General features: G+C 40.4%; 2 protein-coding genes across 3 annotated transcripts in view; one reads left to right on the top strand and one right to left on the bottom strand.

Annotated features, from left to right (window-relative positions):
• Positions 1–2,914: 2,914 nt before the first annotated feature.
• Positions 2,915–11,756, bottom strand: LOC123998595 (cystathionine gamma-lyase-like). Its single transcript, XM_046303602.1, has 12 exons — positions 11,480–11,756; positions 10,745–10,826; positions 10,481–10,576; positions 8,627–8,736; positions 6,308–6,442; positions 6,046–6,103; positions 5,865–5,942; positions 5,421–5,573; positions 4,891–5,012; positions 4,590–4,642; positions 4,147–4,285; positions 2,915–3,859 (listed from the first exon to the last, which is right to left on the bottom strand). The coding sequence occupies exons 1-12, from the start codon at positions 11,654–11,656 to the stop codon at positions 3,845–3,847; spliced, it is 1,218 nt and encodes a 405-aa protein (XP_046159558.1). The 5' UTR covers positions 11,657–11,756; the 3' UTR covers positions 2,915–3,844.
• Positions 11,757–19,157: 7,401 nt separating this feature from the next.
• Positions 19,158–24,040, top strand: part of LOC123998592 (ankyrin repeat domain-containing protein 13C) — a 71,719-nt gene continuing 66,836 nt past the window's right edge. The window contains exons 1-2 of one of the 2 annotated variants that reach the window (XM_046303588.1): positions 19,158–19,264; positions 23,094–23,135. In XM_046303588.1, coding sequence (XP_046159544.1) covers positions 23,120–23,135 — 16 coding nt within the window. In that variant the 5' untranslated portion in view covers positions 19,158–19,264; positions 23,094–23,119. Of the gene's footprint in view, positions 19,265–20,514; positions 21,208–23,093; positions 23,136–24,040 lie in introns of those variants that run through there. The other variant, XM_046303577.1, reaches the window with a different exon arrangement.

Here is a 24,040-nt window from a genome sequence, read left to right as displayed (position 1 = left end):
ACATTTCATAATCCTAGTAGCTAGTAATACCAGATCAAAACACCAAATTTGGTAGATTAATTCCAATTCCTATTTCTTACATATTTGACTGATCTGACCTTGACATTCCACAGTTCCTGAAATAGTTCCACAAACAGGTGTAAGTAGCCAAGTGTGATCCCACTTCTGACACTAGTGTAATGAAATCAAATAAAATGTTACTCTTCACATGCTTCGTAAACAACAGGTGTAGACTAACAGTGAAATGCTTATTTACAGGTTACTTACTAAAGTATGTGGATACCTGCTTGTCAAACATCTCATTATAAAATCATGGGCATTAATATGGAGTTGGTCCCCCCTTTGTGGCTATAACAGCCTCCACTCTTCTGGGAAGGTTTTCCACTTGATGTTGGAACATTGCTGCTGGAACTTTCATTCAGCCACAAGAGCATTAGTGAGGTAGGGCACTGATGTTTGGCGATTAGGCCTGGTTCACAGGTCCTGGATGTCAGGGAGCTCTGCCCCAGTGATGTCTGCGCAGTACCCACTACCCTCTGTAGCACCTTGCGGTCGGATGCCAGGCAGTTGCCATACCAAGCGGTGATGCAGCCAGTCAAGATGCTCCCAGTTGTGCAGCTGTAGAACTTTGAGGATCTGAGGGCCCATGCCAAACCTTTTCAGCCTCCTGAGGGGGAAGCATTGTCATTCACGACTGTGTGGGTGTGTGTGGACTATGATAGATCCTTAGTGATGTGGACATTAAGGAACTTAAAGCTGTTGACCCGCTCCACTACAGCTCTGTCAATGTGAATTGGAGCCTGCCCGGCCCTCCATTTCCTGTAGTCCATGATCAGCTCCTTTGTCTTGCTGATTTTGAGGGAGTGGTTGTTGTCCTGGCACCAAACTGCCAGGTCTCTGACCTCCTTATGGGCTGTCTCATCACCATCGGTGATCAGGCCTACCACAGTTGTCATCAGCAAACCTAATGGTGTTGGAGTAGTGCGTGTTCATGCAGTCGTGGGTGAACCAGGAGTACAGGATGGGACTATGCACACACACTTGTGGGGACCGTGTTGATGGTCAGCCTGGCGGATGTGTTGTTGCCTACCCTCACCACCTGGGGGCGGCCCATCAGGAAGTCCAGGTTCCAGTTGCAGAGGTTGGTGTTCAGTCCCAGGGTCCTTAGCTTAGTGATGAGCTTGGACTATGGTGTTGAACGCTGAGATGTAGTCAATAAACAGCATTCTCACCTAGGTGTTCCTCTTGTCCAGGTGACAGAGGTGCAATAGGGATTGTGTCAATCTGTGGCTTTGTTTGGGCGGTGTGCCAATTGCAGTGGGTACAGTGTGTCTGAAGATGGTGTTGTGAGCCATGACCAGCCTTTCAAAGCATTTCATTGCTACAGATGTGAGTGCTACGGGGCGATAGTCATTTAGACAGGTTACCTTGGCATTCTTGGACGCAGGAACTACGGACACAGGGACTGTAGGCATTACGGACTGGGTCAGGGAGAGGGCGGCAGGTAGCTTACTGGTTAAGATCGTTGGGCTAGTAACTGAAAGGTTGCTGGTTTGAATCCCCGAGCTGACTAAGTGAAAAGGGCCCTTGAGCAAGGTACTTAACCCAGAGTGTCTGCTAAATGAATCAAATGTAATGTCAGTGAAGACACTTGATAGCTGGTCAGGGAGTGCGGCTTGAACTCTACTACAGTCCTAACTGCCACTCATACATTTCCACGTCCACGAAGGTTCTAGCATCAGGCAGGGCCATGACTACACCAATGAGAGGAACCAATTATGTTCCTGCCTAGCAACAGAGATGTATTGGCTGTGTAGATGTGTAAGGAGTTGACCCCACCTAGTTGGAGGTTATACATATGTGCTTATGTCATCATGCTTTGTCTTTACAGTGGGCAGATAAACTTAGTTATGACACACATAAATCTAACTGCCTGTAGCTCAGGACCTGAAGCAAGGATATGCATATTCTTGATACCATTTGAAAGGAAACACTGAAGTTTGTAGAAATGTGAAATGAATGTAGGATAATAACATATTAGATATGGTAAAAGTTCATACAAAAAAAAACACAAAAAAAACAGGTTTTCATTTTTTTTCTCCCATCATCTTTGAAATGCAAGAGAAAGGCCGTATCAAGTCTGCCAGGAGTTTTCCCAAATGTGCCGAATTGGTCAACTGATACATTTTCAAGTACATAACTATAGAGAACATACATAAAAAATGTAAAAGTTTACACACTCCCAAGAATGTCATACATGATATATCATTAGCTTATAAACTAACTTTCACACATCTAGATGGCCGGGCGGGGAGCCAGAGACAGCAGTGGGGTCAAATTGTAGACCCCAGTTCCTACATTTGAACATAAAAAAGTATTTTAATTTAAATAACTATGCTTCATTTTATCTCTGGGACCCACAGGATGACAAATCAGAGCAAGATTACTGAATGTAAGAACATTATTTACCTTCAAAGGTGAATGTGTCAAACCAGTTGCCGTGATGAAAGTTGTTGTTGTGCACTCACTCTCCTCAAACAATAGCATGGTATTTCACTGTAATAGCTACTGTTAATTGGACACCGCAGTTAGATTAACAAGAATTTAAGCTCTCTGCCCATAAGACATGTCTATGTCCCAGAAAGTTGGCTGTTGCATGTCATTCTAGTCACAATAGCAATAACCGTCCTGGTTTAGGGACACCGATCCCGTAGAGGTTAAACAAAATGATACATTTGTTTTACTCCATTGCATTGTTTACAACAGCTTAATAAATAGTAGCCTACATTCTACAGTACATCACACAGATAACATATATCAGACATTGAAGCATACACTTAAGTAGCAAACAGATACAGTATGTATGATATGTGATTTATAACACAGTTGAGTGAATGAGAGTTCCAACATGATGTGCTGCAAAGTGAATTTAATGAGTTTGGTCACACAGATGACATTGATCAAACAGTCTTTCCCAATTGAAGCACATACTTGCGTAGCAATCAGCGATACAGTAAGTATGATATGTGCTTGATAACACTGTCAACTGAGTGAAGAGCTCCAACACAACGTGGGGTTGGTCAGTTCTCAGTTAGAAAACCCTGACATTGGGTGTTTTGATCTGACAACAAGCCTGTGAGTTGAGTTTAGCAATACCACTGGAACTTTGTACATTGCTCAAGAGAATAATACTTGTTTGAGTCATTCCACTAAAAATGTTTGACACAAGGCAAGGACAAGCATGCAGTTGGCACTCCCTCATGGTCCAACTTCCTTTACTAGGCATACATCTGATAGAGCCAGACACCGTTGTATTTAATTAAAACTGCTGTCCTGACATTTACAGAGCAAGACATTCTTCTCATAGTTCAATGTACCGTACATTAGTTTTCATGTTTAACTATATGAAGCAGAAAGACAACAATGCCATTTTCCCTTACTCCTGAATACCAGTTTTAATTGAATAAGACCGTCATTCACAATGACAAACAAAACACACACACACACACACACACACACACACACACACACACACACACACACACACACACACACACAGAGCAAAAGCAGCAAGAAATAAAATTTAGGAATACTTCCTCCTGATAAAATTATCATTCAAAGAATTGATGATAAAAAAGGTTATCAATAATTAAATTAAGAAAGCGTATGTTTAAAGAGCAGGTTTTTCCCTGATTTGTGCATTCATAAATACAGTTTGTGTGCTATGTTGAGGCACCATCTCGCTGCTCTCTCCTTGTACACGGCTAGAAACACCGGGTATTCTTGCCTTTGCTCCGCCCCGCTGACGACAGACAACCGCTGGTCTTGGGACGTCGTGAAGACATTACTTATTCGGATGCTGCTCAAAGAAAACAAAAAGATGGAAACAACCATTTGTGTGGTAAGGATAGTCGAGGGCAATGGGATGTTCAGTGGATGTACTATGGATGTGTTTGGAACAAAATATTCCAGTGATTATCATCACTGAACAGGTCCCATTTGTCCGGATTTGATAGAGCTACCCTACTTCGCAATAGCCAGAAATCAGTGATTCTTGGTGCTAGGCTATCTGAGGTTAGAGACTTGTTTTCAGGGAGTATGTTATGAGCAGGCAGAGTGTAGTGTATTGTGCAGTAGTGTACATACCGCTGCGTTCAGGGCTTGTTCCAGGTCCTCAATGATGTCCTGCTCGTCCTCCAGCCCCACAGACAGACGTATCAGTGTGTCACTGATCCCTAGGGCAGCCCTATCACTCTCTGGAACAGACGCATGGGTCATTATCGCCCTGAGAGGGAAAGAAAAGGGAAATTGCTAAATATGAAAAAATGATAATTATATTGGCACTGTTTAAACAGTTGGTTTCAAAACTTCAAAGTAATATATATATATATTATAGAGAGAGAGAAATACAATATTTATTCTTGACCACTGCTGCCCCCGTGTGGCATTATTGTTCAAAAGTGAGGCAATCAAAGTACTTTATATTTCGATATTACAAGTACATTTTTGGGTCAGCTGACAACATTTTGAATCTCGATATCATAGCAATTACAATATTACGATTGTTGATGATATGTAGGAATACTTACGGATGCTCTGCCAAACTTTCATAACCGCCAAGGCTTTCGGCAAGTGCGAACAACTGAAATAAAGAACAGCACAAAATGTTATTACTGTGTCCATCTGTGATTGAATTCACACCAGATACTGTAGTAAAATACAATGATGCCTCATACTATAAAGGTGAACCATGCAGTTTCTTTTTCCACTGTTCTTTCCACCACAGTTCCCGACAACTACGGTGTACGCAGCGTAACCAGACAAGTCCAGTAGAGATCGTCTTTGCATTATATTGTGAATCAGAAGTGAGAGTCTCAATTCTGTAATCACCTTGAGGCTGCTGAGGAAGGTGGTGGCATTCTCCAGTTTTCCCTTTATGTAAAAGGTGATCATCCCTGGGCAGCCTGTGCACTGTCTCTTCATCAGCTCGTGCTGGGGGTGGGAGGGTAAGCCTACAGAGTGAAGGGGGAATAAGAGGAAAACCAGTCGACTGTTAAATCCTTTAACCACCGGGTGCGGTCGACTCAAGTGCAGAGAATAAGAGAGTAACTGGAGAGGCCATGTGCTGTGTTTAACTATACATGTGCTTCTACTGGCCCAGAGAATTACCAAATTGAATGCATTGTCCAAATTTTTGTTACATCACCTATTTGCCCAGAAAGCAGATCATGTTAAAGGAAAGGGTGGGAAACCTAGTCAGTTGTACAACAATGCATTCAACTGAAATGTGTCTTCCGCATTTAACCAAACTCCACTGAATCGGTTAAAACATGCATGTTATGCAATATACAGAAGTACTACAGTTTGACATCCACAGAGAACCCCCCCCCCCCCCCCCCCCCCCCCCCCCCCCCCGTCACCTGGAAAGATGACACTGTCCACCCTGGAGTCAGCTTCCAGGAACTTGGCCACCGCCAGGGCATTCTTGAAGTGCTGCCTCATGCGCAGGTGCAGGGTCTTCAGGCCACGGTTACACAGGTAGCAGTCAAAGGGGGACGGTACGGCTCCCAGGGCTTGTCAGGGTACAGTAAGGAAGAACAATGCGTTACACAACAATCAGCCCCTCAAACAAAGAATAAACAAGGGTAACACACAAAGCCTTCTTTATCAGTGGTTTATAATTGGTGGAAAGCCATGGCATCACGAGCATGTGTGGGTATTTGATGGACAAAAGTAAGTCACAAAAATGTAGCAACTGCTTCACAGTGAAGTTCAAGTGCTTCAATCATAGGCAAAAAAATGTGGCGGGTGTGTCAGCTTAGCATGCATAGATTTTATCCAGTTGCCATTGATCCATCTCTCACCATTCTGAAGGAACTTCAGTCGGTCATACAGGTCCTCATTATTCACAGACACCAGGCCCATTACAACATCACTGTGACCTGTCAATCAAAAAAAATCAATTTTAAACTCCCATGTAAACTGATTTTATTTGTGTGTAAATTCTCTTCAGTCAACATCAATGAACAGACAGAATGAACCTACCATTCATGTACTTAGTAGCTGAATACATGCAGATGTCTGCTCCGAGGTCCAAGGGGCGCTAAAGAGCAAGAGAAATGACACTATGAACTGGTCTGAAGAGGAAATGACTGGATGTGTTAAACTCGAGAGCGTGAAATGAAGGAACAGATCCATTTTAATTCAGTTCACTAAGGTTTTCATTTCCAACGGTCCCTGGGCTGAACCAACAATCTAGTTACATAACCAACAACACATACAGGGCAGGATAAGACTTGTTACATACCTGGAAGTAGGCTGACATAAAAGTGTTGTCCACAACCACCACGGTATCCTTGTTGTGTTGGTGGACCACAGCTGCACAGGCCTGGATATCCACCACCTTCATGGTAGGGTTGGTGGGAGTCTCAAGCCATACTAACTACATGAAGATAGAAAATAAAAGAGAAACCCTTCAGAATTTCATGAACAAATTAGTTTGAGTGGAAAGTAATACAGTATACAGTGGGGCAAAAAAGTATTTAGTCAGCCACCAATTGGGCAAGTTTTCCCACTTAAAAAGATGAGGCCTGTAATTTTCATCATAGGTACACTTCAACTAAGCATGACAAAATGAGAGGAAAAGAAATCCAGAAAAATCACATTGTAGGATTGTTTATGAATTTATTTGCAAATTATGGTGGAAAATAAGTACAAACAAGCAAGATTTCTGGCTCTCACAGACCTGTAACTTCTTCTTTAAGAGGCTCCTCTGTCCTCCACTTGTTACTGGTATTAATGGCACCTGTTTGAACTTGTTATCAGTATAAAAGACACCTGTCCACAATCTCAAACAGTCACACTCCAAACTCCACTATGGCCAAGACCAAAGAGCTGTCAAAGGACACCAGAAACAAAATTGTAGACCTGCACCAGGCTGGGAAGACTGAATCTGCAATAGGTAGGCAGGTTGGTTTGAAGAAATCAACTGTGGGAGCAATTATTAGGAAATGGAAGACCTACAAGACCACTGATAATCTCCCTCGATCTGGGACTCCACGCAAGATCTCACCCCGTGGGGTCAAAATGATCACAAGAACGGTGAGCAAAACTCCCAGGACCACATGGGGGAACCTAGTGAATGACCTGCAGAGAGCTGGGACCAAAGTAACAAAGCCTACCATCAGTAACACACTACGCAGCCAGGGACTTAAATCATGCAGTGCCAGATGTGTTCCCCTGCTTAAGCCAGTACATGTCCAGGCCCGTTTGAGGTTTGCTAGAGAGCATTTGGATGATCCAGAAGATTGGGAGAATGTCATGTGGTCAGATGAAACCAAAATATACCTTTTTGGTAAAAACTCAACTCGTCGTGTTTGGAGGACAAAGAATGCTGAGTTGCATCCAAAGAACACCATTCCTACTGTGATGCATGGGGGTGGAAACATCATGCTTTGGGGCTATTTTTCTGCAAAGGCACTAGGACGACTGATCCGTGTAAAGAAAAGAATGAATGGGACCATGTATCGTGAGATTTTGAGTGAAAACCTCCTTCCATCAGCAACGGCATTGAAGATGAAACATGGCTGGGTCTTCCAGCATGACAATGATCCCAAACACACTGCCCGGGCAACGAAGGAGTGGCTTCGTAAGAAGCATTTCAAGGTCCTGGAGTGGCCTAGCCAGTCTTCAGATCTCAACCCCATAGAAAATCTTTGGAGGGAGTTGAAAGTCCGTGTTGCCCAGCAACAGCCCCAAAACATCGCTGCTCTAGAGGAGATCTGCATGGAGGAATGGGCCAAAATACCAGCAACAGTGTGTGAAAACCTTGTGAAGACTAACAGAAAACATTTGACCTCTGTCATTGCCAACAAAGGGTATATAACAAAGTATTGAGGTAAACTTTTGTTATTGACCAAATACTTAATTTGCAAATCATTTCATTAAAAATCCTACAATGTGATCTTATGGATTTTTTTTCTCATTTTGTCTGTCATAGTTGAAGTGTACCTATGATGAAAGTTACAGGCCTCTCTCATCTTTTTAAGTGGGAGAACTTGCACAATTGGTGGCTGACTAAATACCCTTTTGCCCCACTGTATATCAATCATATACAGTATCTAGCCTTGTAGTAGCAGGTGTCATTTGTGTCATTTGAGTTTCATAGTTTTGGCTCCTAATCAAAAAAGTACATCTATAAGATCTAGGTATTAAACTATGGCCATGCATGGACAGTAGAGAAAAGTCACAGTGAAGTTTCTCCTTGATGATGCCACTCATGGCAAAGCTCAGGGTGGAGCACTTAACATGAAGAACAAAAGCGAAACGCTAGTGCTGATGCTGGATGACATCTATTCTCACACCAACAGCCTGGAAACCTGAAACCTTTCAAACTTGAGATTAAGGTGAAAATGGTCCTTCTGTAGCTCAGTTGGTAGAGCATGGCGCTTGTAACGCCAGAGTAGTGGGTTCGATCCCCGGGACCACCCATACGTAGAATGTATGCACACATGACTGTAAGTCGCTTTGGATAAAAGCGTCTGCTAAATGGCATATATTATTATTATTAAAATAAATCAATAGAATAAGGTAACTAAGCAGACTTAGAATTCCACTTTTTTTCCACCTTTGTGTTTGGCTTAAGAACGGCCTGGAGCAACTTGATTTTGGTACAATCAGCAAAGGAGACATCCAAGCCAAATTCTGTAGCAATCTTCCGGAAGTAACGATTGGTGCCTGTAGAGAAAAAGGAATCATGTATTACCATTTCATGGTAATGGCTGTATGCATCAAACCATACTTACAAATACAGTTGAAGTCGGAAGTTTACATACACCTTAGCCAAATACATTTAAATAATCCCTGACATTTAATCCTAGTAAAACTTCCCTGTCTTAGATCAGTTAGGGTCACCACTTTATTTTAAGAATGTGAAATGTCAGAATAATAGCATAGAGAATGATTTATTTCAGCTTTTATTTCTTTCATCACATTCCCAGTGGGTCAGAAGTGTACATACACTCAATTAGTATTTGGTAGCCTTGCCTTTAAATTGTTTAACTTGGGTCAAACATTTTGGGTAGCCTTCCACAAGCTTCCTACAATAAATTGGGTGAATTTTGGCCCATTCCTCCTTGCTCACACACGCTTTTTCAGTTCTGCCAACAAATATTCTATAGGATTGAGGTCAGGGCTTTGTGATAGCCACTCAAAAACCTTGACTTTGTTGTCCTTAAGCCATTTTTCCACAACTTTGGAAGTATGCCTGGGGTCATTGTCCATTTGGAAGACCCATTTGCGACCAAGCTTTAACTTCCTGATTGAGGTCTTGAGATGTTACTTCAATATATCCACATAATTTTCCTTCCTCGTGAAGCCATCTATTTTGTGAAGTGCACCAGTCCCTCCTGCAGCAAAGCACCCCCACAACATGATGCTGCCACCCCCATGCTTCACGGTTGGGATGGTGTTCTTCAGCTTGCAAGCCTCACCCTTTCCACTCCAAACATAACGATGGTCATTATGGCCAAACAGTTCCATTTCATCAGACCAGAGGACATTTCTCCAAAAAGTATGATCTTTGTCCCATGTGCAGTTGCAAACTGTAGTCTGGCTTTTTTTATGGCGGTTTTGGAGCAGTGGCTTCTTCCTTGCTGAGCAGCCTTTCAGGTTATGTTGATATAGGACCCGCTTTACTGTGGATATAGATACTTTTGTACCCGTTTCCTCCTGTATCTTCACACGGTCCTTTGCTGTTGTTCTGGGATTGAGTTGCACTTTTCGCACCAAAGTACTTTCATCTCTAGGAGACAGAACGCGTCTCCTTCCCGAGCGGCATGACGGCTGCGTGGTCCCATGGTGTTTATACTTGCATACTATTGTTTGTACAGATGAACGTGGTACCTTCAGGCATTTGGAAATTGCTCCCAAGGATGAACCAGACTTGTGGAGGTCTACAAAAAAAAGTTTCTCTGAAGTCTTGGCTGATTTATTTTGATTTTCTCATGATGTCAAGCAAAGAGGCACTGAGTTTGAAGGTAGGCCTTGAAATACATGCATATGTACACCTTCAATTGACACAAATTCTGTCAATTAGCCTATCAGAAGCTTCTAAAGACATTACATTATTCTCTGGAATTTTCCAAGCTGTTTAAAGGCTCAGTCAACTGAGTGCATGTAAAACTTCTGACCCACCGGAATTGTGATACAGTGAATTATAAGTGAAATAATCTGTCTGTAAACAATTGTTGGAAAAATTACTTGTGTCACGCACAAAGTAGATGTCCTAACCAACTTGCCAAAACTATAGTTTGTTAACAAGAAATGTGTAGAGTGGTTGAAAAACAAGTTAATGACTCCAACCTAAGTGTATGTAAACTTCCGACTTCAACTGCATGTGTGTACTTTTTCACTGGCATCATTTGTCTACCTTTTGGTAATTCTCCAGACAGTTTTACAGACACTTTGGGCCATGTCTTACCTCCATATACATCACTCATGCAGACAACGCCATCTCCAGCTTTCAGCATGTGAGTGATGGTCATAGTCGCAGCCAGCCCGGAAGCAAGAGCAAAACCTGCAGAAAATTCCCAGTTAAGAATACACTCTCTTCAAGTTGTAAACAGGAGTCTCGTTAAATGTATAGCGGTATTTTCTACCTGTAAGCTATAGGCCTACATTTTCTAACCTGTTATATTTTATTAGATACAAATTCATGAGATAGGTGTCAGACATGAACACTTACAATACTTTGCTCCATCCAAAGCAGCAACAGCTTTTTCCAGACAGTTTCTAGTAGGGTTTCCACTCCGACTGTACTCAAAACCCTGATGAAGACAACATTCCACATTCAGAGAGCCCACATTTACCACATCTTTCATAAATAAACAGATGCTGATCATCTGGCTATTAATTATTTGTTAAATGTAATGCCAATCGTTAACACTTTCAGTATTCATCAAAAAAAGGTCATTTCCCATGACTGTAAGACATTGTGCAACCAACAGTCTAACTTGTGAATAAGTGCAAAATGAGCCAAGCTCGTTCTGGGCAGGAAAAGATGCTACAAAAGACAGTACATTGCTACTACAGTATGTCATACAAAATAATCATATTTAATTAACCCTGAAAATTCGTTTAACCTGACCGGTTCAGTATACCGTCCAGACCGGTATGACACCCCATGCTGAACGAACGCCTCTCGATACCAGACACCTAGGTTATTGCTGGCCTTGGCTACTGTTAAACTAGCCCTATATATGTCGTACGGCGTCCTATATAGGGTTACTGCTAGACATGAACTATCTAGATACAGTACATAGGGGAAACAAATCTTGCTGGATATACAATGATTATAGCTAATATCATTTCAGGTCATAATAAACATTCAAAACATTTCAGATTTGTCCCGCAGGTAACTCCTACTACAGTTCCCCTACGGTCTTAACGTAAGCCAAATGGTATACATTAGGTAACTTACAGCATGATCTCCAGGTCCATACTGCTTGAACGTGGTGGACAGAGAAATAGGTGGTACCACCGCCATAGATTTCCATTGCTCAGGTTCCTGACCAACGTGGATCGCCTCTGTTGCAAAAGATTTGAACTGCACTCGGAACCCGACAGGCAAGTCGTTCTGTTGGTGTTTTGAAGCCATGATACAAATCAAGTCCGGTTACATGAGAGTAATTTACAGGATGTGTATGTTTCACCGTTGAATAATCTAAATGGAAACTGAACTGTGAATAAGCAGCGACTTGTAATACCCTTATAATGTCTAGCCCAATCACAGCCTCTCTAGAAGGGTAGGATACCACCGATTGGTGTTTCAAAAGGGGAGTCCCGTACCACGTCACCCGTATTTGCACGTGGCTTATTTGATTTTGTTGCTGGCAGGATTTTTTATTGATTTTTGTATTAACACATATCAACAAACAAGAGGAATTTTAACAAGCATACAAACTATTTACATTGCCAGGAATCATAAACAAACGAATCATATTCATTAATAATACAAGTTAATTGTATTTTTGTTTTTAATTTTAGTTAAAGTGGTGCCATATTGTTTAAACTAATTTATAAAGTGAAAAAAGTTAGGTTTTGAATTAGACCATTTGCATTTGTGAATATGAAATTTACCTAGTATTATTAGCAGTTGAATTAAATATACTACATCTGTGTCTATGTCAGAATTTCTGAAATAAATCACTATATCAAAACCATTAAATAGTACAACCGGACCTATTTTTTTGTAACAAAATTCTGTATGTCAATCCGAAATATTCTACTATAAATACAGGCAAAAAACAAATGCAAAATGGTCTCCTTCTCCATTCCACAGAAATAACAGTTATATTCAAAATTCAGCTTGAATCTTTCCAAAGCATGTTTCACGGGATAAATTATATGTAACATTTTAAATTAAACTTCCTTTACTTTGTTACTGATACAATATTTGTTCGCAATTTTCCATGCTTTCCCCCATTGTATATCACCATAGATATTTGACCAAAATAATCTTGCTGAGGGAATTGTAGTAACAAACAATATTCATAATCTGTTTATTACTGCATTTATCTTTGATGTTAATATTGACAATTAATATATTTTAATGTAAATCTGTTACTTACATCAACCACAGAGGAATTTAAAAAGAGATTACAACCCCCCTTAAAATCGCATCAAAAACAATTGCATATTCTTTCAGGGTTATTGGAATTGTAAACTTTTCAAGAAATTCCCAATATGAGAGTAGATATCCATCCTTATGTGATACCAGAACAGTGAGAATCTATACATCGACAGAGGGTGGACTCCAAGAAGCGCCAAGAGACTAGGACTAGTCTGAGCGCCTGCGATAGGCTGAGCAAGTCTAAACCACGCTCAGCCTCTACTGTGATAGGCCAAGAGATGGGTTGGAACTATGTCTATCACAGTATAAGAACAACTGTTTACGTACATCCTGTCAGTTCTCTGCTTGCCCTGCGTGGTGATACAGTGAACCCATATATACGAAAATTGCATTTACCATTTATTGCTCACTTAATAAAAAGCAGGCATAGAATAAAATCTGTGACTTAAGTCTTCTACTTGTCCTGATACCGGATTCGAAAGACACAGCCTCTAACAGTATCATCAGCCAGTTGACATAGTTTAAATTCCTTGCCAAGTGCTGAAACACCTTGAAAATTCCCTTTCTTGATATGAAGAGCCATAATTTGAGTAACCAATAAAAATACAAATGGACTAATTGGGCAGCCCTGCCTAATGCCACGGCCAATATCAAATCTTTGGGATGTCCCATGAGCTCATTTTACAGAGCTAGTACAACCACCATATAAAGTTTGGACTGCTTTAAAAATAAAAGTCATCAAACCCCCAAAAACATATTGCTTTGAACATAAACTCATGTTCTACAGTGTCAAAAGCTTTATAAAAATCAACAAACATAAGAAAACTATCATGAAGGATGAGGTCATTATAATCAATCATATCTAAGATCAACCTGATGTTATTACTAATGTGTCGACCATGCATAAAACCAGATTGTTCTTTATCAATTATATGATGAAAGCCTTGTTTCAACCTCTTAGCAAATACAAGGGCAAATAATTTCCCATCATTAATCAACAGGCTAATGGGTCTCCAGTTGTCTATATAAAGAGTATCCTTATTAGGTTTGGGAATCAAAGTAATTACACCTTTCTTTAATGAAGCCGGTAACTCCCCTTTTTCTATTGATTCTTGAAACATAGCAAGAATAAAAGGAATCAATTTATCATTGAATGCTTTATAAAACTTGCTTATTAAACCATAATTTCCAGGGGACCTATTGTCCTTAAGGCTTTTAATAGTCTTTTATCTCAATTTCTGATAACTCATCATCACAAAAATCCCTGAAATCATTATCTATCTTCTTAGCAATGTTTGCTACATTGTCTAAGAAAAGATCCATATTGGAAGTTGGCTGGGCTGATGTATACAGATTCTGATAAAACTGGGCAGCATGCAGAGAGATCTATTTTAGATTTTCATTGGGAGTATTATTCATTTACATATGGAAGTCTTTTCTCCGAGCCTTTTTTTCTAAATTAAATAAATATTTTGTATTCGTTTCTCCCTCTTCATCTTGATCTTACAAACACACCCGGGCCTTTTCCTCGTAGATACAGTCTAACTGCATTTGCAATGATGATAGCTCCAGTAATTCCTGATTAGTTAGTTCAATTGTTTTAGTATAATCCATTATTTCCTTTATGATGTCATGTTCTTTTTCTTGGCATGAGCAATTTCTTTCCCCATTGAAATAGCCAAAAGCCTTATATCAAATTTCATTAGCTCCCAGTAACTTCCAAACGTATTCATAACACAGGCACAATTCCAGTATATCAATAATTCCTGGTACTTCCTTCTTAAATACTTAATTCTCTAGTAAAGTTTTGTTCATTTTCCAGTAACCTTTACTAACTTTTTGTTGTTGACAAACCATGCATATTTATCTTTATTGAGATCCCTTTGTGGTCTGTTAAAATCAATGGTTCAATCGAGACTATCAACCTTGTCAGCCATATCTTCAGATATCAGTCAGAAATCAATACGGGATTGTATAGATACATCTTTGGTACTCCATGTTAACATAATCTATTCTGGGTTCTTATGTCTCCAAATATCTAGGACACCTAACCTTAGACATATATTCCTTATCTCACAAACATAACTGCTATCCTTAGGAGGCCATCTATCTAGACTATCATGTAATACTGTATTAAAATCTCCACCCCATATTAATTTGGCCAATGGAAATGTAGACATAATTTGACTTATTTTCCTCTCAATGTCTCCAAATAAAATACAGTTACTTGACTTGTTATTGGAAGCATTTACAACAATGAATTGAACGTGGTTGACATCTACCAATAGTATAATCCATCTCCCTGTATTATCTAATCTAATCTAATCTAATATGCCATTTAGCAGACGCTTTTATCCAAAGCGTCTGCTAAATGGCATATTAGATTAGATTAGATTATCTGCTTCAAGACTCAATATAGACTCAATATATGACCCTTAAAGTTGCCTTTAAAAATACCGGCATCTGCTGACCGATTAGTACCAAATTAAAACCAAATATCATTCCCCATTGACACTTCCAAAATGCAGTATCTGTGGAACAGGCATGAGTTTCGTGAATGAAATAAAAGTCGGCACTCTTACCCTTACACTTACAATACAAAAATAAAGATTTCCTTTTCAAAATATTACGGATTCCCCTGGCATTAATAGAAAAAACAGAAATGGACATTTACTATCACAGTGACTATATGCAGAATATTCAACTTGTATATGTTCACATGAATCGGGTTACAAATAAAAACAGTCCTTTGCACCACTCAAGTGGTTGACCTAAATTATATGTATATATATTTTTATACAATTGCAAATAACATTGTACCATAGATTGGTAAAAACGAATAGCCATCAAGCTAACATTAAGTGTCATTGCGAATTTCCCTGCCATAAAGAAAATAGATATAAACTCAGTCCTGCACAACTCACTTGATAAGTCCAGCTGTCAACAAGCTAGGCGTCAGCGTGAATTTCCCTTCCATTATCAAAAGCATTAGCTTCCCCAAAGTATGCACTTTTCCCTCCCTTCCTTGCTCTCTCAATCATCGGCCACAGACGATTCCGAGCTTCTTTGTCAAATGCTGTCAGATCCTCCTTGAACCCCGGGTCGTTATTCTTTAAATAGTCATTTTTCTTTGCACTTTTCCATGTCATATCCCTCGCTGTCCTGGAGATGAATCTCATGATCACTGGTCGTGGTGGCTGGTTGTTTTCCCCATCTCTCAGCCTACCCAGGCGGTGCACTACATCCAGAGAACCTGCAACATTTCGCTCCTCCGAGACTATTGCCCTGCAAAATGTCCTTCACTCTTGCTTTGATGTTCTCGTCAGATTTTTCTGCTATTCTATAAATTCGAAGATTCCATCTCCGACTATACCGATCATTCTCATTTACCTTTAACTCCATTTCAGTGAGTTTCTTCTCTTGCTTTGCAACCTGAATTTTCAATGTTCCGTTCTGCTACTTCAGAGTTATTACTTACTCAGCATTGAAATCAATCGATTTCTTCAGGTTAACAATAGTGATAAGTGTTCTTTTTCATCAAATTCATGATGTCATCTGCGCTCCCTTTGATTTTAGCCGTGAGGATGCGGACGATGTTGTCCTGTAGCTGGCTCATTGATGGTTCACTTCTCAGCTTCTTTGGAAATTGCTCCTTGGTTGGGGTATTCGGGTATGAGTCGCATTCACCCCCTTTTTTACACTGTGTAGTAACATATTAACACGCTATTGTAGTAACATATTAACACATGTAATAACGCATTCACTGACTGTTGCCTGCTTCTGGCCAAAGCATGATAGTGTAGCGACCCGCACAGACAGCTGTGTGTTATGTGTTAGGCTAGGAGGTGGTTGTGTTGTACTGACCAGTACCCGGTGTTCGCGGGGTCCGACATGTCAATCAACCTGCTATCTGCCAATCACGGGAATGCCTGGAATGTTCTGATGCCGGGCATCCTGGTGGTTGGCGGAGTGGCGTGGAGGGGGGTTGGGCAGGGGGGTGGAGCATTGGAAGTTAAGACCAGGTTCAGCCTTTGTTCTCTCTCTCTTACGTCTGGGCTTCACAAGAGAAGGTCACGATTGGCTTGTGGGTTATCTGTCATCTATTTGGCGTGTGCTACGGCCCAAACAGTAGCCTGTGTAAAGTTGGTTTAATAAACCGTCAATTCGCAAACTCAAGCCTCGGTCTGGACAATTGTTCATTTATGATCTAGTCAGGTCATTACAATAGAATAGCTTGCACACTGTGTCATAAACCTTCCCCTCCCCCCTGTCTTTTTAACACGGGTACTACCCCGTACGGGGGACTGACTGAGATAACATATACACTGAACATAGACACTGAAATTCCTACACACATGCACACTCAACCTTCTTCGGGATGGGCTCCAAAGACAAAGAACTCTGTCAAGAACCAATGGGATACGGACACCAGACTGGAGGGGACTGTCAATCACCTACAAGCAACCTATCCGAGGCCAGGACTACCAGAATCTACATATGTCATTTCAATGTATAAAATGGACTGCCCATCATGTTTTAGGGCGCTTCTTTCTGACGGTTCCATAAGAACTGGCCGAAAGGAGCCGTGCAGCACGTTTTACCATATATTATTACGCTATAATAAACGGCCTTTACTATACCATATCCACCTTGTCCAGAGTCTCAACTTGGTTGCTTCTCATATACCTATTCATCAACAACTGCAAGCATACGATTGAGTTTCAACAATGTCTATTTTCTCCTTGGAAGTTTCAACATCCATTATCTCAGCAACAGTTTGGTCATGTCCTGATTGTATGCTACTAGCTATGAAGACGTTAGCAGGCTAACTTAACTACACACGCTGAAACTTTTCGATAGTTAGCTTTTTCTTTAGAAATTGTCAACATATATTTCAATGGTTTGATTTAATGACAAAATTATTCAAAATAGCTGCATTGTATGGTTAGATATATATAAAAAATGCAACTGCAGTCTAAAACTATAAGCTTTGTGAGAAAACCCTAAAATTGTTCCTCAACTTGAAATGTTACACCCTCTCATGTCGCCATCTTGAGCGCCCCCGCTGGCAGGATTTTCTCTCGCCACGCCAACATTACGTACAATGTAGTTTGTTCATAGTTTGAACATAGTCTAAAATTTACACCACCAGTTGTGTGTATTGAAGACAGTTGTGTGTATTTTTTCCACATACATATTTTCAGTTGAATGTAAAACACGAGAAACAGAAACAGGAGAGTTATTATAACACATTTGTATGTTTGTCTTAGTACATAAAAAGCAAAATATTACAAAAAAAATAACAATGACACTCCCATTGATGCTATGAGGGAGAGTCGAGATGTTGCTGTGATAAAAATAAACGTTTCTCTATCACACAACTATTTCCACTCCTGTGACACAGGGGGAGACAGTGTGCTATGTTGTTCAGTCCCTGTGTTAGTCAAGACAGTTTGACTATAAAAAGTAACATTTTGAAATGTGTAGATCCACAGTCCTTCTTTCTGTAGCTCATTTGGTAGAGCATGGCGCTTGTAACGCCAGGGTAGTGGGTTCAATCCCCGGGACCACCCATACGTAGAATGTATGCACACATGACTGTAAGTCGCTTTGGATAAAAGCGTCTGCTAAATGGCATATATTATTATTATATTATTATAGTATCTGTGCCATTGTAGCGTCTGTGACAGCATGGGCAGCGCTATTGAGGCAATCTCCATTTTGAAGTAGCCCTTAATGTTTGTCACAGTTATTTTGTTGTTGAATGGTAAATAAGGCAATCTATCCAAGTAAGCATAGACAGGTTCTAATTGATATTGATTGAAAATCAAACAAAAAGGCAAAGAAATTGGTTAAAAGGATTAAAATAGCTAATGAATCCAAAGGTAAATCCACAACAGAAAACCAATATAAGCAGTATTAAGATTTGAAATCTGTATCTCTAGGTGTTTTCCAAGCAGGTATCTATCACCTTTTCTAATTAGCCCATTCATAGACGCTAACTACCTTTAGCTCTATTCATGAAGGTATCTTCTAACCAGGGCATAGCCAGAATAGATCCTAAACCTACACTTGCTTACAGCTACACTGGGATAGGATAGGCTTCCACATGTGTTTGAGCACGCTAGATGGCTAAACAGCACAGGGGGTCACCTCTGACTTCCATTTGTCTTCTTTAAACAAGTGCTGTAACATGGAGATATGGCCGTGTCGGAACCCTAACCCTATAAAGCCATGCAGTAATTTAACCTTTTAATTTGTTATTCTTGTTCTTGCTAATAAGAAAAATATGTTCCTTAGGTTTCCAAAACCGTACTGCAAGGCATGTTATTGTTCAGACCGAACTACTACACAAGAAGATTGAAATACTGCTAGTTATTTAGCAGTTATTCAGTTTTGTCAGTGTAACAGTTGGGATAATGGGACAATTCTGAGTACAATGCCCGATTGAGGTACATTTTCTGAGCCATATCTCCTGCAGGCGCTGTAGTTTCTTAATCTAAACAGGAAGTCTGTCTGACCTCAGTGCAGCTGTAAACAAGTGTGGAGTCGTAATCTATTCTGGCTTGCCGGGGGAGTTTTGTTAAGAGTTTGTTTAATTCAGAGGGTGAATGGGCAAGACAAAATATTAAGGTGAGTTTTAATGGTATATGGTAGTAGGTGCCAGGCGCACAGCAATGCTGTTTGGTTTTTCATTCTCAACAGTTTCCCGTATGTATAAAGAACGGTCCACCACCCAATGGACATTCAGCCAATTTGACACAACTGTGGGAAGCATTGAAGTCAACATGGGCCCACATCCCTGGGGAACACTTTTGACACCTTTCTTTCGACACCATAATGTTTTGTACACACAGTGTATTTTATATCTGCATCAGAATGGAAAGTTGATTGACTGACCATGAAGGGTAAGCAAATCTATAAACTCTTGATCTGTGCTATGATGACACAATGAGATATGACAAATCGACTCAATCCAAGTGTTGTAGCTATTTACTTTATGAATAATGCTAGAATTTGACTTGTAGTACAACTTGAGAACTAATTGTAGCCTAAATGAGCATAGTAGTAGCCAATCAGTTAACCCACTGTTCCCTGGGCACCGAATACTTGGATGTCGATTATGGCAGCCTCCACACCTCTCTGATTTAGAGTGGTTGGGCTAAATGCAGAAGACACATTTCAGTTGAATGCATTCAGTTGTAACACTGACTAGGTATCCCCCTTTCCTTTACCATGTAATTAGTAATTGTAACATCATTGATTGTAGGCGTGTACATTAGTAGCCAATCCCTTTAATGAGAAGTAACATTGTAGCTATTGGGTTGTAATATCCCCTAATGTAACACCAGAGAATGTAACAACCAATCATGTATATTAACTTAACACTCCCTGGTAATGTAGCTGAGGAACAATCAACTCCGTTTTCTTAAATGGAGGCGGAGTTGACTTTTGATAACTATTCGCGTGATATGCTTGCAACAAGATTGAGTCACCATCAGTCGATAATTGTAAAAATGAATCTGTTTACATAGTATGTCCAAAGCCGCGACGTTTCCGTTTGAGCAACACAAGATAGGAACAAGTCGGTGGTTGTATTCGATAAAAGTATTTATTAAAAGTATGAATTCAGCACCCCATGGAAGGACCGCGGTTGTACAGGACAAACATATGTACTCATTTTTTTAGAATAGTATTTGTTAGAATATATATATATTTTTACAAGTATTGGCTAATGGTGACTCAATGTTGTTGTTAGCAAATCACGTGACCAGTTATCGAAACTCAACTCCGCCCGAGATACGCCTCGATAGAGAACGGTGTGGAGCATAGTTGAGCGTTCCTCAACTACATATACTGTAACCTTTGCAAATTCTCGCGATACTACTGGCGGAAGATGGCAGATGACTCTTCCGTACTAGTCAAATGATGCATTCTGTAGGAGCCGCTAATGTAGGGACAGTTTCGGTTATGAGAAAAGGGGACATAGTTGTAGTTACTGCGGAGTATTTGTTACCCTTTTTAAATTGCATTCTTCTTTCCTTTTATTCGTTGAATAATATAGGATTTTCATGTTGTGCAATTTACAGATTTGGGGTGATCTAGACTACCACTGGCATTTTTGCCAGCGAAATACATATATTTGCACAGAGGGTCATCGTCAACGGCACCCTCTCCTCCGCTGTCAATTGTTTAGAAAATGACAGGAGAAAAGATCCGCTCCCTCCGCAAGGATCATAAACCGAGCAAAGAAGAGGATTTACTGGAACCGGACGAAGAGGCTGCAACTGGGACATTTACTTCAACTAAGACAAATAAGGGCAAAGCAAGTAAAATCTTTAATCACAAGTTGGTTAAATCTCCATCGACACAGCAGCAACATCAGAATCATCAATCGCAGATAAATGCAAACACTAACACATTGTCAACCGCCGACGTTATCGAGGATAACAACAAAAACCCTGTAATCAGAACCGGCGAAGGCTTTCCAGTCCATGAATGTGTATTCAAAGGGGATGTCCGAAGCTTATCCTCGCTCATTCGAACTCAGAATATTGCTCAGAAAGATCTCCATGGTAAGCATCGTATGGCTCCCTATCTATGTTCCAAACTGGCCTATTTGACCCAGGCAATACCGGTACCGTGGGCATTTATCGTTTCATCTTATTTTCAGCTGACTAAATTATACATTTAAATACGCTTTGTAGACGAGCTTATGTGTCTTCCAAGCTTGGTTTTCATAATTTATTTTTGGGGTGGTTGACATTGCTCTACCATTTCCCTCAGGCCAACACCTTGGGATGACCATTTTCCAAATGCCCAACGCTGCAGGGCAAGGCCTACCCAGCTCAGCTCGTAGTTGTTCTTATTGGAAGTTGTTCTTAAGGAATGGATAGGTGAGGACAACAACAACCTATACAATGATCGAAAAAAAGCATCCATTAATGAGATTGGTCATACTTCAGTGAAGCTGTCAATCTCACGCCGGTTCAAAGACTAACAGAAATCTGACCCAGGCACACCTAATGCAAATCAAACAGCAATATCTGAATTTGACTGATATCACATGCTAGCTAGGCTAAATTAGTGTCGTGTTTTTATTTAGGCTATGGAAGATATGTAAATTCCTCTAGTGCTGATATTCAATTTGGCCTACTGTGGTAGTGTCAGTATGGTGAGTCTGTTGATTATGTTTTGGACCATATCCATTTGAGCATGACAGGGAACTTGATCAGTCTCCACTGTTTACTTACAGCACATTTTAGGTGATGCAGGCTGCAATAGGGCTGGTTCTACATCCCCTTGTGCATGGCAAGGCTATCCCAGTTCAAGTGGACTGGTCCATGTTGACCTCCCATACTGCATTGTTTCACATTGTTTATTAAAGGTGTATAAGGCTTATTATTAAGATTATTTAAGATTATTATTCCAGAATCTCTAAACCAACCTGAAGTTATGCGGCGTCTGAAAATAAGCAGACTGAGACTGAGGTATCTGCCAGTCTTGGACACTCCCCTTTCTCATCTGAGAACCTCAGCTGGGCCTAGGCCCTCTATGAAGTTTGTCACATCAGGGCTACTGGGAGGCCTGTTATACTCTAGATGCCTGCCATGTGGCCACCCTGTCTACTGGAATAAGCTATGGGGATGGGTTTTTAGCTTTCTCCGTAGGATTCTACTTGTGCATATTCAGACCTTTGCTCATGCTGTCAGTGTGTGTGGCTTTTCTTTATTAGTTTACTACAGAAGGGTACTTTTTGTCTGTACATGTTCATTTCTTTGGTGTAGGCTATGTGGGGACCTTTAAGTGTACAGTATTATAATATTATAAGGTTAACTGCCTTTTTTAAAACAGGTGCAATTTGTGCCTATCTACACTATATTCTCTATTCTCTGAGACTGACCTCACACACACACACACACACATACATACACTATCCTTCTTCTTAATGATTAAGGTTGCATTTAAACAGGCAGCCCAATTCTGATCTTTAATATAATTGGTCTTTCGACCAGTCACATCAGATCTTTTAAAATCCGATCTTTTTCAGAGCTGATCTGATTGATCAAAAGACTAATTAGTAAAAAAAAAATTCAGAATTTGTCTGGCTGTGTAAATGCAGCCTTAGTGGATTACTGCTTTACCAAATACAGCAGTTTTTCCAAGGTTCAATTACATATTGGTTAGGCTAAGTAAATAATGGGCATGGGAATTGATATGATATTTTGAGTGTCTGTTTGCAGGCCTATCTGTAACACATAGTCTAAACTGGTGGAGAATTGCTCATAATAATGGCCGGAACAGAGCAAATGGAATGGCATCGAACACCTGGAAACCATGTTTGATCTATTTGATACTATTCCACTGATTCCGCTCCAGTCATTACCACAAGGCTGTTCTCCCCAATTAAGGTGCCACCAACCTCCTGTGGTCTAAACTGTATTTTCTTTGTCCTCTTCAGGAAACACACCCCTACACCTCGCTGTCATGATGGGTCACAAAGGTGAGTAGTGCACAGGTTCCATTAGGGTGTTTGTGTATGGTGAGTGTCTGTTGTCTGGCATGATGGCCTAGGTTTCTGACGTGTGTGTTTGTCTGGTCCTGAATTCCTTTGTGGAGGGTAAAGTGCTATAGACGTTTGCCACCAATCGCAGATCTCAGAGTCAAACCACAAAAGGCAGGATGCACATGCATTTCTAAACAGGAGCTTATGGATTTATAACTGACCAAAATAGGTTTGCACTGGCAACCCCTTTTTAATGGACTTTCCTTCAGACTAAAACCTCTAAAGTGGACTCTGTGCTAGAACGGCCTGTCTCGACAATAGTGCAGATTGCATAATTTCTATTGAATCTAAGGCTGCACAAAAGAGGCTATGCATGGCTCCTTATCTATGATTGAGATGGATACATGTTAGACAGTTGGCCCACACATACCCTGACAGATGGAACTTGGCAGTGAGGATGATTAGCAGTACGAATGACTAGAGATTTTTCTTTCCTAAATTTAATCTGCTATGACTGCTATGCATCCTTGCAGATCATTAATGTCAGTGATCATCTCTCTGGATCAAGGAAGATAAAGGGATTTTGTTCGAAGTTCGATTGTACAAAGCTAGCTAATCTCATCCCAGAATTATCCAGGCAGAGACCATATCCTAGCTCATCAGTTTTTGGTTGTTGCATATGACTGAATTTACATAGTTTTGTTTATGTATTTTCACAGTGGGATAATGTATAGCCTTTGGGGACAAAGTATAGCGATCACGACTGCTATTAAAGTTTTGTAGAACACTTCAGTACGTTGGTCTTTTTGTGCTGTGTTAAGTTGTATTGGCTTTACTAGAAACATGCTTCTGCGTAAAATATTCATGCAATGCCCCTTTTGTGACTAGATGCCTACATTTAA

The sequence above is a fragment of the Oncorhynchus gorbuscha genome, linkage group LG02 (assembly GCF_021184085.1).
Source record: "Oncorhynchus gorbuscha isolate QuinsamMale2020 ecotype Even-year linkage group LG02, OgorEven_v1.0, whole genome shotgun sequence".
Taxonomy (NCBI): domain Eukaryota; kingdom Metazoa; phylum Chordata; class Actinopteri; order Salmoniformes; family Salmonidae; genus Oncorhynchus; species Oncorhynchus gorbuscha.
The sequence above is the reverse complement of the archived record's forward strand: the minus strand, read 5'-3'. Positions and strand labels throughout refer to the sequence as shown.